The 13,276-nt window shown below is 46.0% G+C and overlaps 5 protein-coding genes and 1 non-coding gene across 6 annotated transcripts; 2 read left to right on the top strand and 4 right to left on the bottom strand.

The window, feature by feature from the left end:
- Window positions 1-94: 94 nt before the first annotated feature.
- Window positions 95-1,485, top strand: An13g03860 (uncharacterized protein; the record flags this gene model as incomplete). The annotated part of the gene is made up of 2 exons (XM_001396480.1): window positions 95-251; window positions 311-1,485. The coding sequence occupies 2 exons, from the start codon at window positions 95-97 to the stop codon at window positions 1,483-1,485; spliced, it is 1,332 nt and encodes a 443-aa protein (XP_001396517.1).
- Window positions 1,486-2,753: 1,268 nt separating this feature from the next.
- An13g03850 (hypothetical protein) lies at window positions 2,754-3,256 on the top strand (the record flags this gene model as incomplete). The annotated part of the gene is made up of 2 exons (XM_059743982.1): window positions 2,754-2,798; window positions 2,918-3,256. 2 exons carry the CDS (start codon window positions 2,754-2,756, stop codon window positions 3,254-3,256), a joined length of 384 nt encoding a protein of 127 aa, XP_059602199.1.
- A 155-nt stretch (window positions 3,257-3,411) lies between these two features.
- Window positions 3,412-4,120, bottom strand: An13g03840 (hypothetical protein; the record flags this gene model as incomplete). Its single annotated transcript, XM_059743981.1, has 3 exons — window positions 3,412-3,658; window positions 3,713-3,813; window positions 4,034-4,120. 3 exons carry the CDS (start codon window positions 4,118-4,120, stop codon window positions 3,412-3,414), a joined length of 435 nt encoding a protein of 144 aa, XP_059602198.1.
- A 2,212-nt stretch (window positions 4,121-6,332) lies between these two features.
- On the bottom strand, window positions 6,333-6,404 carry tRNA-Ala (CGC). The gene has a single exon. It is a non-coding gene; the product is annotated as a tRNA-Ala (tRNA).
- Window positions 6,405-6,735: 331 nt separating this feature from the next.
- Window positions 6,736-9,245, bottom strand: An13g03820 (uncharacterized protein; the record flags this gene model as incomplete). Its single annotated transcript, XM_059743980.1, has 7 exons — window positions 6,736-6,879; window positions 6,949-7,192; window positions 7,237-7,315; window positions 7,403-7,425; window positions 7,721-8,520; window positions 8,575-8,615; window positions 8,669-9,245. 7 exons carry the CDS (start codon window positions 9,243-9,245, stop codon window positions 6,736-6,738), a joined length of 1,908 nt encoding a protein of 635 aa, XP_059602197.1.
- Window positions 9,246-10,814: 1,569 nt separating this feature from the next.
- Window positions 10,815-12,569, bottom strand: An13g03810 (uncharacterized protein; the record flags this gene model as incomplete). Its single annotated transcript, XM_001396476.1, has 1 exon — window positions 10,815-12,569. One exon carries the CDS (start codon window positions 12,567-12,569, stop codon window positions 10,815-10,817), a length of 1,755 nt encoding a protein of 584 aa, XP_001396513.1.
- Window positions 12,570-13,276: the final 707 nt, after the last annotated feature.

Below are 13,276 nucleotides of genomic sequence, written 5' to 3'. Positions count from 1 at the left end.
TGGAGGTATAAGTGCAAGCAGTTCGGGGGAATTTGATCCACTAAGATCAATTGATACTCTTGTATATTCTTGGATTCTGCCATTACATTCAATCATGAAGTGGCTTACCGCAAGACCCTGTGCTCCCAAACTCACCATTACAATAAAGAATCCTAAGCCGATTTACACAACATGGGACCGGATTGAGGGCACAGTGACGGTGACTATGCACGATGAGACTGACTTCAACAATATTAAGATCACATTCGAAGGTATACTTTTCGTTCAATCCCTCAACTATTGTCCCAATAGCATCTAATATTATTCCTAGGTTCATCACGAGTGGCCTTACCGCGGCCAATTACAGAACTCCTTGAGCCTACAGCCTCCCACACATTCCTAAAGCTCCAACAACCTATTGAATCACCTATCCCGACAAATTGTACTCCTGGAAGACATCACACATACCCATTCTGCTTCGTGATCCCAGAGGACCTACCCCTCGGTTCCTGCATACACGAAAAGAGCAATGACCATGCCGATCATCGGCATGTTAAGCTTCCGCCAACACTGCGATTCGCCAATTTGTCTCAGGAACTTTGTCGGGTCGCATACTTCATTCGTGCTACGGTTTTCCATCATTCCCCTGACGGGATGAGCGAGAGATCAACTACTTCTACAAGGGAAATACGGTTTGTTCCGGCCCATCAATCGAACAGCCTCTCGAGCAGCCTTCAGAACTTCCTATCATTACAACACAACACGGAACAGCAAGCGAAGAGCATAGAGCTGCTTCCTTCGGGAAAACTGTATGTTTCAGGCTCTTCAACAAAGCTTCTGCAGAAGCACTGCCTTGAGAGCTCCCCAGACAACTCCTTCGACACTTATATTTCCATACCGCTTCGCTTCGAAGCTGTGGGAGAAGCGAAGCCTCCACAGTTAAGGAAAATACATTTTACGCTCAATGCGTCAACATTCCTGGCTACAAAGCCTAGTACCAAGTTTTTGAAGCCCCATGAGACACAGTACCGACAAGCACATGTTGAGCACATAGCGATGCGGTCAGAGAATTTCCCATCAACACAATGGGTTAGGCATGATCCCACCGACCGCACCACAAAGGACAAGAGTGAGCACCATCTATACTACACGACGTCCTTGATCGCCCCGATACGCATACAGAGAAACGCACATCTCATACAGTCATTCTCTACGTGTCTCCTCTCGCGAGCCTACTTCCTCGACGTACGTATAACGTACACTCTGCCTGGGACAGCAGGGGCTCGTCAGACATTGAAAGCTACGCTGCCTGTCGATGTCGCTGAGCCTTGCGATTTATACGATAGCAAACCTGCGATGCCGCTATGGGACACACTAGACGAGCTACACTCATTCAACTGGGATCCCGACCCGCCACCGTACTATGGTCATGAATTCTCGAAGCATGACAATCCCTTGAAGAAGGGTCACGAAAATGCTTTGTCCCAGTATCAGGTGACCTCTTGAGCAAGAAGCTGGAGAGACGCCGGTTATTGCTTATAAAACCAACAATGGAAGATCCCTATGGCTCTAGTCCCAAGTCAACCAAAATGTATATACTGCTATATAGGTCTGCTCTGGCAGGAATGCAGAATGGCCCACCAACCTGCTTTGTACATGTATCTGCTCGTCACTTCTCCAGACATTCAATAAATATGCTGTTGCAGACATTTCTGCAAGGTTAATGAAGAAACAAAAGTTAATGCCACTACTAATCCCGTTGGAGTATTCATAATCTATGATTCACATTTGGGACCGTATTAACCATGTTGTAGAGAATTCCCATACGGATTCAAGGATGCTTCACAATTCGCAAGATCGGGAATGCTCTCTGCTGTATTCACGTCTTCTACTCATGACTATAAAATCCCATGCTCTCCCTCCCTTCCTCCTTCTTCTCTCCTCCATCTTCCCCAATCTTCTTTCCACTCCTTTATGGGCCTCTCCCACAGCCACTATGAAGCAGCCCTCTAGAGCAAATCAACAATATGCCGTAAAAATAGTACTCAGATAGTGTACATCAAGATATGTCTAATCAATAATATCAACCGCCTCCCATATAGGGCCAATACCTACTATTTCGGACCATCGTTGCAGGCCGATTAATCGTATTAGCCTCCAGATATAATCTTGGACTTACCTACAAGCCAATCAGAAAGAGAGCATTAATCGCTCTATTCCCAGTTACTGCCCATCATGGCATTTTTCCCAGGGGCCAAATTCCAAATGCGCAAACCTTGATGACGATGATAGCCATATGTATCTAAAACGGGAATAGTCATCGGCACTAATATAGCACAAGCCAGTCAATAGCCCAATGCGCCAATCTATGACTATTACATAAAACGGCAAATAAGAAGAATAGTCGGTCTCAAAAAGTAGTAACTTACAAACTCAGGGCCGATCTGCCTTAACACTCGGTCAATGCGCAGGCTAGCCCACATGGCGTTCACCCCACGTCTAGAAACCTTTCATCGGCGAGTCCGCAGGGGGAAGGACTTGGCAACAGAACTCGCCAAGTATAATAACTGGAATGATAAAGGATTTGGATTATTTTTTCAAAAGACTAATCATAATGCTGACTGCTTACTGCCCTCCACGAGAGCAGGAATTGCATATTATCTCGCCCGTAGCTGAGTCAAGTTACGATTTCTGGCTCAGATTCTGGAACGCGAAGGAGTCTTTACGGCATTGAAAACCAGAAAAGTGCTCCTGGGTTTTATTATCTTTACAGAATGGCCATTGGTCTTGTGGTTAATCGAGATGTTTTTAGACGCATTGTGCGTCCCAGTCCTCCAGCTAAGGGCATCAATGACAGCAGAAGAACACGCCCGTGTCATTTCAGATTTCACATCTCCAGGTACTAATATGGCAAGGCTACTGACAGTCAAACCTCCAGACCGAATGCTCCCGATGGGCCCGGGAGGACTTGAATGCGGCCGTGCAAGCATTAGGGAGGGCCAATCGCACGGGGCAGAATCGCCCACAAAAAGCTTGGATTCTAACCCAAAAACGCTCCATCAACATGTTTACTGAAGCGAGAAATATGGTCAAGGCACTTCCACAGATTGCAGCTGACCTACACAGCGATCTGAAGGAAATCTTGGATGAGGATAATAGGAGAATCGGTAGCACACAAGCTATCAAAAAGCCTGGGACAAGAGAAACTAGACATGGACAAGGCAAACCTCGACATATTTCTCGAGACCATGAGTACTCGAGACACTGGAAGCAATAAAAAGCGACGGAAGAGGGCGGGAGACAGTGAGAGACAAGCCAAATGACATGTATCTCGAATCTAGAAACTGGTTAAAAATTTGCCACCAGATCTTTTTTCAGCCCCTGGGCAAAATCTTGCATGCTAGGAGATGAGCTAATACTACAGTGCAATAATCAGCACTGAAGCGGTCTTCCGTCCATACTGCTTACAGGACGTTGTACGCTGGTGTTCTCAATTTCAAGGGGTACAAGGTCAAAGACCGCATCAGGGGATATCATAACTAGCCTTCGGACGAGTTGGCACCTTGCTGCTATCAGAATCGATTTGCTGTATGAAACGACAGTGCATTGGAAGAAGGACTGATGACTCTCTAATGCGTCCGGGCAGTGGCCGATTTGTGGTAATTTCGACACCGCAAAGCTATCACCATCTCACCAAGACTGTCATAGATGATCAATAGCTGAAAGAACTCACCTAAGGAGCTGGATAATGAATATCTCCTTACTCCTCGTGCCCATGGTGTAAAGCCTATTCAAATCAACCATAACAAGGCTACACAGCACAGGGTACTTCGCCTGTTGTCACTAATATAATACTCCTTGAAGAGTCTTCACCGCCGGATAGCACAAAAATATAACAACCATGCTCTTTGTAGAGCACATCTCCAATGAATTAGTCAAGAAGCCTAATGACGCTTTGAGAAAAAATGATTAAACGGATATTTCAAAAACTCTCCAAGAGATCGATAACTCCGTCCACATGGGTCGCCCTACTTGATTAACAAGAAGAACTTACTTCAGCGAAAAATCCAAAAGACAAACCAAGGCTGTGGACAAAGCAGGCAAGTTTTCTGTGAGGACTTTCAGGCAGTCGAAGGGTCATGAACCAGCTCAGACAAACATGGTGTTTTCAAGGAATCGGCTAAGATTGTGAGCCCTTTAAGTGCTGTAAGACTGACACATGGCTACCAACAAGTGTTCGGCGCCTTAAAGTGACGCAATCTGGCTAGGTTTGATTGTCCAACAAACGGTCATTCTGCCTCCACTGCAGCCAGAAGAAAAATCACCGCACAATGATCCACAGCCTACCCAATCTGCAGACAGCAATTGACCAACTCACGATTATATATACATTGAAGACGAAATTATATAGTCTATGTGAAATGGCGCTGATTGAACAAACCGCAGATAATAACAAATATATTCTGCCTTTTGGGCGTCCTCGAATGACCACGAAAAACGCACGTCAGCTGCTGCTTGGATTAGTCTAATAATGTCTTCCAACATCCTCCACTTCTCTTTCAATAATGGACGATGGTAAAGCCATTGGTAAACCACATAACTCAGCCCATCTAGATTTAACCAACTTAATTCAGCATCTATGATATTGCCCATCAACACCATATACTTCAGGTTGAACGATTATTCAAGGTAGTTCTCGGTTTCTGCTGCCGAAGAGATTGCCGACAGTTGTCATAGAATGCCTTAAAACAACTATCTAACAACACATAGTATTATGGTGCTATGAAAGGGGCAATGGGGCATTGCTACCAAAGTTAGTGATTGTATTGAAACTGCCCATATATATCCATTTTCACTGGGTCGGAAACCTGGGCTTTCGAATACCAATTATTCTAGAAAGGACTAGCGATGATCTGTCCTTCAAACAAAGTCAAAACATGGGAGAAACTGACTCTAGAACCTGATCGTACGGAGATCCTCGAAAACCTTACTTCCACCGTCCACGGGATGTGGGGAATGGCAAACAGGCTTTAAGATGCCCCAGCTATCCAAAGATAAAAGAGCGCTGGCTGTGAGGTTCTACTGGCTCCAAGACTGAAGCTATGGTGTCTGGGATCTTCGAACACTCTCGCCAAAGTTGGTAAAGTCAGACTCATCAACCAACAATACCAGGCTTATTGACTGCGAAACGCTGGAATTAATCAGATCTAGGGATATTCTGACCTGGACAACAGATGTTCCTTATAATTGGCCGCGTTCTTCTGTCGTGTTATTGAGTATGCAATGGACGTTGATCCGGCTGATTGCTTTGGCAGGAACAGCTGATGAAAGAGATGAGAAGCCAATACCCGAGGATTATTTAATCTTGGAAAATCCAATCCTAGGCGGAAGCAGGGGTTAAGGGACTGGAGCTGGATAATAAAAATTACGAAGTGGAAAGTACTAACGAGGGTTAAGTAGCGGAGGATCCAGCGTTGTCTGGCTTTGGATTTTCGCCCACGGGCGAAAATAGACATTCCCATACAGACAACACAAGAAGCATCGAGAGAGTATTCCAAAGGGGGAAATTCCTAGAATTACAGAGTCGGGATATAAATGTTCATTAAGGTGGGTTCTAATAATCACAGAAATAATAAGATGAACACCCGTCTGTACAGGTATATCAAAGAAATCGAGGAATTATATTTTCTTGCACTGCAGCTTGTCTACGTAATATTAATACTGACTACATAGTAGACATTCTCACTTCGACGGCTGTCTTCTTGAACGGAAGTTAATTTTATTTAAGTCATGGTTGGTATATAACTAAAAAGAAACCATATTCAACCATTACAAGCCACGCATGAGATTTGATTTCTAAAGATAAACAAGATAATAAATTTCCTGAGCCAGATAACCCGAGGCCACACTAGTTTGCATTTCCCACTTACTAGACAACATTATATAAAAGAAATGGAGATCATTAAACGTTCATTGTACACAGAATGCCCGGAACAATAGGAACATTGACTCTAGTATCAAAGATCTCCCTTCATAAGGATAGCCATTTGGCCTAATTGATGGATAGCCAGAAGCTAGATGGGAGGCCATCTGCTTGTTGTAACCATGCTATGACTAACAAATTCAGCCAGTATAAGGGCCGGACTTACAGCTGCACCAAGTACCAAATAAGGCGTTCTATGTAATGATTCAGATTTTTCCATGTTCCGCTAGCATAAAGCAGGGTACAGCGTAGAATGAAGGCTAGTAAGTCAGGTGGCGTGACACTTCGGGTGTATCCCCACTCGGGTAACTGTACCCACAATATCCGGGTGGCGTAGTAGAGCGGGACGAAGAAAAAAAAAAACAAAAAATGGACTCGCCGGGAATCGAACCCGGGACCTCTCCAATGCGAATGGAGCGTCATACCCCTAAACCACAAGCCCGACTTGATGGTAAACTGCTTGGTCTTTTGCTTTATGACAATTGCTTTGCCAAGGTAGCCTGTCTTGCCTTTTCCGGTAACCTGGGCCCAGTGCTTACTAGATGAACTCCCATCATTTTGCGAATTTCCACCAAGAAGTAATGCTAGGAAAACCTTGATCTGCAAGGACATGTTTCATTGTGCAAATTCTTCTCTTTCTACTATTGAAATGACAGTATAAGTATTTAAATGTGGTCCACTAGTATTAGTATATACTGCCAGTCGGAAGGTTCCGACCTGCTTGAGATGCACACGGATTCTGTCTACTTAGTATCTAGTACTTACGCTCTCAATCAGCAATATCCTACAGGAACCAGGTAGCCTAGTAGTACGTACTTATCCCTTGCAAAAGGGTATTGCTTACTTGTCATTGAAATAATGGCAAGTTCTTTGTTCACATCAATATATATATCACACCGAGTGGTCACCCTCATATTCTGGTATTGACTAGGCTAGTAGTAAATACCAAACGAAGACATGTTCACAAGAAGGCGACAGCTGCATACATCACTGCAACATGCCGTCATGTGAAGAACCGAACAATGCCGGGAATTGTGACCGTGGTAAGCCGCTCCCAGCCATATGACATGGAGACTCAATGAGGCAGAGCGTTTGCTCTCCAATTGTACATCAGCATCTCTCATTGTCGCATGAGCGGAGAGGCATAATAAATCGGATTGTTGCAGAACAATATTGGATATGCCGCTATCTGATCTCATTGGCTGGAATACCACTATGCTGCAAGCCCAACTTGATGATTGATCAGTTTATCATTCGGCATATCTATCACTCACCCACTTATATATTTAGTATAGGTACTGCCAGTCATAGCCAGCTCGGAAAGACGGCGATGAGCGTGGTGATCCCCAAATCCTGGAAATAATACTTATGATAAACATGTTGATGCTGGCATGAGATTGTTTGGGTACAATTCGTTCCCACGGCTGTCATCGTTCTCACTTTCATGGAACGCATCTTGCCATCTATATTCTCATACACTATTCACTATCTTTACCCTTTACAGCATTGTCATGTAAATTTTGAAAGCAAGGATACTGCATATTGAAAATATATGCCCTGGTACGCCGGACCTTCCAAAATGTATACAAATTTATACAAACAAATCTCGACATCGGCGTCCCGCTATGTCCACAACTATACATGTCTCTCCACAAAGATATATACACGTGAAAAGAATGTAATATACAGCGCCACAAGACTATCAAATTGGTCCCAAGAGATCAAGCCAATATAACCGGACATTGATGGCCTACGTACCCATTCAATGTAGATGAATACTCATAGCCACTGGCAATGGCCAGTCTGCGTCGCATTACCCTATCCCTTCGCCACAGTTCACGCAGGAAATCGGCACTTTTCGAGAAAACGGCAGATTTCCATTCTTCGTGTATATTGTTCAGCTTTGCAACGATAATACGTTGATATGCAGAAGTTTTCGCCGAAAGACCCGCAATAACCAGCGGCCAGCACAGAATGTTGTGCGATGGTGAGTGGGGAGGAAGATGCTGTAAGTTGTTTATGAACTCCTCCATCAGGGAGTGAACCGTGTCGGTTTCATCAGATTCGTGTGTAAGAAGTGCTTTGATGTGAATGCGACATGCCAAACTGTACAGGTTCGATGTAATGACATCATTGAGATGCCCCTGATCCATACTAGGATCGATGGTGAGCTGGCTTTGACAGGCTGTAAGTTCTTGGTCAAGCAGTAAAAGCCCTTGTCGTGCGGAAGATCTATCGGCAGATATGCTAGATTGCATATCATGAGAAAAATGGCATATGCGGTATATGGCGATGAATAAAGACTGGGAGATTCCCATGATATGGCCGTGCTGAATATGTTGGATGATTGACGGGGAGGCAAAGATGCGATCTGCTTGTGCGATCAAGAGCTCAGAGCCAAGGGAGAAACGTGCTAAGGCGAAAAAATAGCAAAACATTTCGAATAGATATCCTCTCAAGTCGGTGTCTATGCTGTCGCAGCGAATGCGATTCTGCAGGAGAAAAGCCGCTGCATTGAGATGTGGAAGGATTCTCTCGCGGCTGGTAAAATTCTGAGTCTAAGTCTGTCAGTCTACTTGCTGGAATGACAACTTGTATTGAAATTGGTATACCTCATGTAGACATAGCAAAAGGACGGATAGCGGGGTGTAGTCTATATTCATATTAGCGGAAAGGCCGAAATGGAAGTGTAGGGAGGGTTTGTACCAGAAGAAAAAGCGTCAGACGACGAATCAAATGACAATTCGCTTTCAATTGCTCTTCTAAGGCTCGAGACAGCTTGTCCGTAGTATTCAAATGCGGCATGCTGTAGTTGTGGGTGGTTACCATAGTATTTGAGTAAATCCGCCGCAGCTATTGCCAGGACGCAACTGCGCACAACATGGCTCTTTGATAGAGCAGGAGAGAGCCATTTCATGTAGTCAGTCCGTCGAGGTCCAGTTCTAGTTGATAACCATCTTGGGCTAGCGTTGAGGAAGTGACGGAGCAAGCGGGAGACTATGTCGGGAGTTAGGACTGAGAACACGTTCACCATTCTTTGTGCCTGGTCAGGTAGTAGTTTCTCGGCGCCAGTCCCCCTTGCTCGCCGGCGTTTGGGCCATATGAGCGAGCCAGCAGACTCCCACTGGCATTCAAGGCGGTTACGTTGGCAGCCAGTGCAGGATGGGCGGCGCTCGTCGCATCTCTTTTTCCGCCGCCTGCACGTTAAACAGCCCGTTCGAGTTCTCAAGGAGGGTTTTATACAAGAATCAGTGGCCTTTAAAACGATCGTATCTCGCGTCATATTGTCAACAGAAATCCTTGAGTGACTGGCTGTAGCGGGAAGCCATGATTTCATACACCTCACCAGAGTCTGAATCTCGACCTGCGGGGTTGGCTTAGGATTTCGCGGAACAGGCACATGACCTCCTATTGTTCTAAATCTTCAGGTGACGTCGCCCGAGTCGGCCACCCTGAATGCCATACAAAAGAGACTTTTCAGATTACAGCCACAAGGGGCCCCAAAGTCTGCTATGGACTATACATGTCAGACAGATGGTAAACAAAATTATCAGTACTTTTTCCGGAATTTTTTGACAGCATGGAAAATGGGACGAAATGGCGTAAGGAAACCCAGACTATGACATTGGTATGGCTAGAATGTAAAACTATCTAGAAGTTGATGATGGATATTCTACTGTCTGATCTACGTGTCCACTGATCCTTATCATGTTAACCATCACAATCGTGGAGATATTCACATTTATGAAAAGCTTCTTTTGCAAGGCATAAGTTCTGTGGGTGGGCTTACAGCTCGGCGTGGTCTGAAATAAACTCGGCGTGGTCAAACGCTAAATACGGAACAACTCTTTTCCATCTTAACCATGATGAGGTCTTTATTTTTCATAAAAATTATATATTTTCAGTATACTGAAAATATGCACCATTTAATCCTAAGCTTAAAGTGTTCAAAAAAAAAAAAGACTCTCTAATAAAATATTCTAATAAATACCCCAAATACCCTAAAATCCCTAAATATCCTAAAAAGTTCTGATATATAGCTTATTATAAGCTCATCATGGTCTAAAACTAAGATTCTTGACTATGATGAGCTTTTGCTAAGAACAGGTTCGGCGTGGTCTGAAATAGACGGTAAGATAACTGGCAGAATGTTAGACCACGCTCACCTTTTTTCAGACCACGATGAGCTGCGACCCGTCTGTTGGGTGGCCCTTTCGGGCGAGAACCCCGTTATCTGATGGAGTTTGCGCATGGCAGATAAAGTTTAGTCTAACCAGATTCAGCTTGTAATAGCCGCGCTGGGGATTAAACAAACCGAATCACACACAAAATCCCCGGCTGTTATCTTTGCCGCACCCGTTGGACCCGAACGTGCTCTGTGGAAACAAGCATACACACGCAGAGGCTTGAGGAACTGTTGCGACAGTGTCACACTAGAGGTGGTGGAACAGCTTGCCCAGGTTCAAGGACATCGTACTACTGATCAAGCCTATACTACATGTGATATGTTTGAAACGACGACCGATTTCTGCTTATATGAAATTTCTATAATTGGTACAAATAAACTCGATGGATTGATTATCTGAAATATGATCATATAATCTTAGCTAAATGCTCTTCAGCACTTGCTTAAGTTACCTTTTTTACTAAGAAAGAATTTAGTAGAACTTGCCAAGCTTAAATTGTGTTTTGAATCGACTAAATTACATATACCCGTTCAGAAGTATACAAGAAGTGAAAAGGCATTCTAATACTGCCGCTATATGTATCCTCCAGAGGCCTGCAAAACTGCCCGAAACCCATTGATCCCTTCACCCTTCTAAAGCCCCAGGCAGACGCACATGTCCAACTCTCAGTACAGAGGAAGTTTGTAGGCGTCGAAGTCGTAGATCCAAGTGTCGTACGAGGCCTGGTCGAAAACGCAGTCCATGGTAGTCCCATTGTTGGACCAGAGCGGGCGAAGGGGCCATCCACAGATCTGCTGGTGCTCGCCTTCATTCTCTCCCTGGAGAACTGTGGCGTTCAGCGTCACAGGAACCACTCCGTTCTCCACCCAGTCGATCATTACGGCCATATTGGTTTGCGGGAAAGGTCCGTTCGGTTGTTCGCTGTTTGTGCCACAATGGGCCATACCGGGGACCAGGTACAGTCGGTAGAACTCGCCTAAGGCGGCAGCACTTGTGTTGAGAGACTCGTTGGGGAACATAATCTTACGTACAGCCTCGTAATAGTGGACAGACGAGGCAGTGGGCACACTGGGGTCCTGCTCGCCGTGGAAGTGTAGAATCTTGCCACCGGATTGCTGGAGGACGCTGAGATCGGGATTGTGAGTCATCAAGGTGTCCTCGTACATCGTCCATCCCATTTGCATCCAGTCGCGGATGGTGTCATAAGTAACATTGTCGAGCGTAGTCAGCGAGTCCACGTCCTGCAGGTTCACAAACTTCGCCACAAACTCGCCCCCGTTACCGTCAATGCTGAGGCCCCAGGTGCCGGTTTCCGAGTCGTAGGTTGTTTCGGCATCGTCAAAGTCTGCACCTGGTTGGAAGTACAAGTAGGCCTGACGGCCCTGGGTGTCTTTCAAGCCGGCAAGGAGTGTCTGAACCAATTCGACGGCTTCTTTGGTGACGGTACCATTCTGCGCGGGGGTCGAGCTCATCGACTGCCGTTTACTAAACCCGAGACCCAGACTGCTGCCTCCGGAGCTGGCTGCGCAGTAGTAGGGAGCGCCGATCAAAGAGGTGTAGTTGAAATGCAGCTTGCACAGGTCGGAGCGGGCGACAACTCCGTCTGCGCGGCCATCTAGCGGATCGCAAGCAGCGATGGTGGCGTTCACAATCAGCTCCAACTCGCAGGGTGGCGGGTAGTAATTCATGGTCTGTTCAACGACGTTGGGCACCAGGTGGTTGATTTGCTGATGGGCGAAGCGGAAAGCAGGCGCACCGACGATAATTCCGTCGTAATCATAGCCATACCGCTGGGCCTGCGACCAGCCCTCACGGCCGCCCTCAGAGCATGATTGGTAGTAGGTATAGACCTTGTCATCTCCGGTGTTATACACATTGCGGGTGAGTTGACGGCCGATCTCCATCATCTCATGGATACCTTGGTAGCCGAACATGAAGGTGTTTTGCCAGTCGACAGTGCCATTGGCGAGAAGGAAGACATCGTCAAAGGATTGACCATTGAACCCACCGTCGGTGAGGCCGGCGACCGCTCCATACATGAGGCCACCGGGCAAAGACCCAGAGGTTCCGGAGCCTTCGTTAATTTCATATGCCTCGCCGCCGGTGGTAAGGAACCGATTCTTGAAATCAGCGGGGGCGGGCAGCCAGTAAGTGAGGGCCACTCGGTCATTCCGACCGATGTGGGTGTAGTTGAAGGTGACATCACAGTAGCTGATGGTAGCAGCCGGATAGAAATTTGAGCTGCTGATGGACACATTCGAATGGATGGTAGTCGAGACGGAGCTGGAAATCATGGAAATGCCCTGAAAGGTGCCATCTGCAGGCAATGCGGCCTTGATATAGGCGTCGTTGCAAATATCAGAGAGGCTCGCGGCATGAGCAGCCCCTACTGCCGCAGCTAAGGGGACAAGATTTCTCATATTGGGGAAGATAGAATGAAGACCGACAGATTTGGAATGAATGAAGAAAAATGAATTTTGGTTCTGGAAAGGTTGACTGGACAGTTGCCGATGGGTTTCGCTTTTATGCCGCGAATTTAGAAATCGTTAGAAGATTGGACGCATATGCATGGATACAAGTACGTTCAAAACACGTAGGTGATGACGCATGCAGTCGCAGATTGATCGGTCGAGCCGTCTCGTATCAACAAGAAAAATCACGCTGTGGTATGCTTCACGGGCCTTTAATTGCCAGGGACTTTGCTATCGCCATTAAGCTTCCCGGGCCGCGAGTTACAGACCCACTGAGTGACGACTCCCCGGAGGTCGGAGGGCAAGATTCAGTTCATAACCGATCCTTGGGACTGTGTGTAGACCTCATGACAAGATGACCAAACCGAGTCTGTATATTACATTGGCAGATGCGAAACGATCGTTAGTGGCATCTACTGGTCATTTGAAGTGATATCTCACAGGCATTACCGCTTGATTTCATGGTAATGTCATGCGGGGATTGAGCAACTGAAAAGAAATAGAATATCTTGCAATACTAGTGGGCTGGAGAGGTCAGAGGTTCACTGATAACACTAACGACCATTATGCATATAGTCACCGTCAATAGCGCTGCGTAAGCTCCCGCCCTTCCATACATCTCCGTACTTTGCCCTGGCCCAAGGTCAATCTCCGTT

The sequence above is a fragment of the Aspergillus niger genome (assembly GCF_000002855.4).
Source record: "Aspergillus niger supercontig An13".
Lineage (NCBI taxonomy): Eukaryota > Fungi > Ascomycota > Eurotiomycetes > Eurotiales > Aspergillaceae > Aspergillus > Aspergillus niger.
Note: the sequence above shows the minus strand (reverse complement) of the source record. Positions and strands in the feature narration are given on the sequence as shown.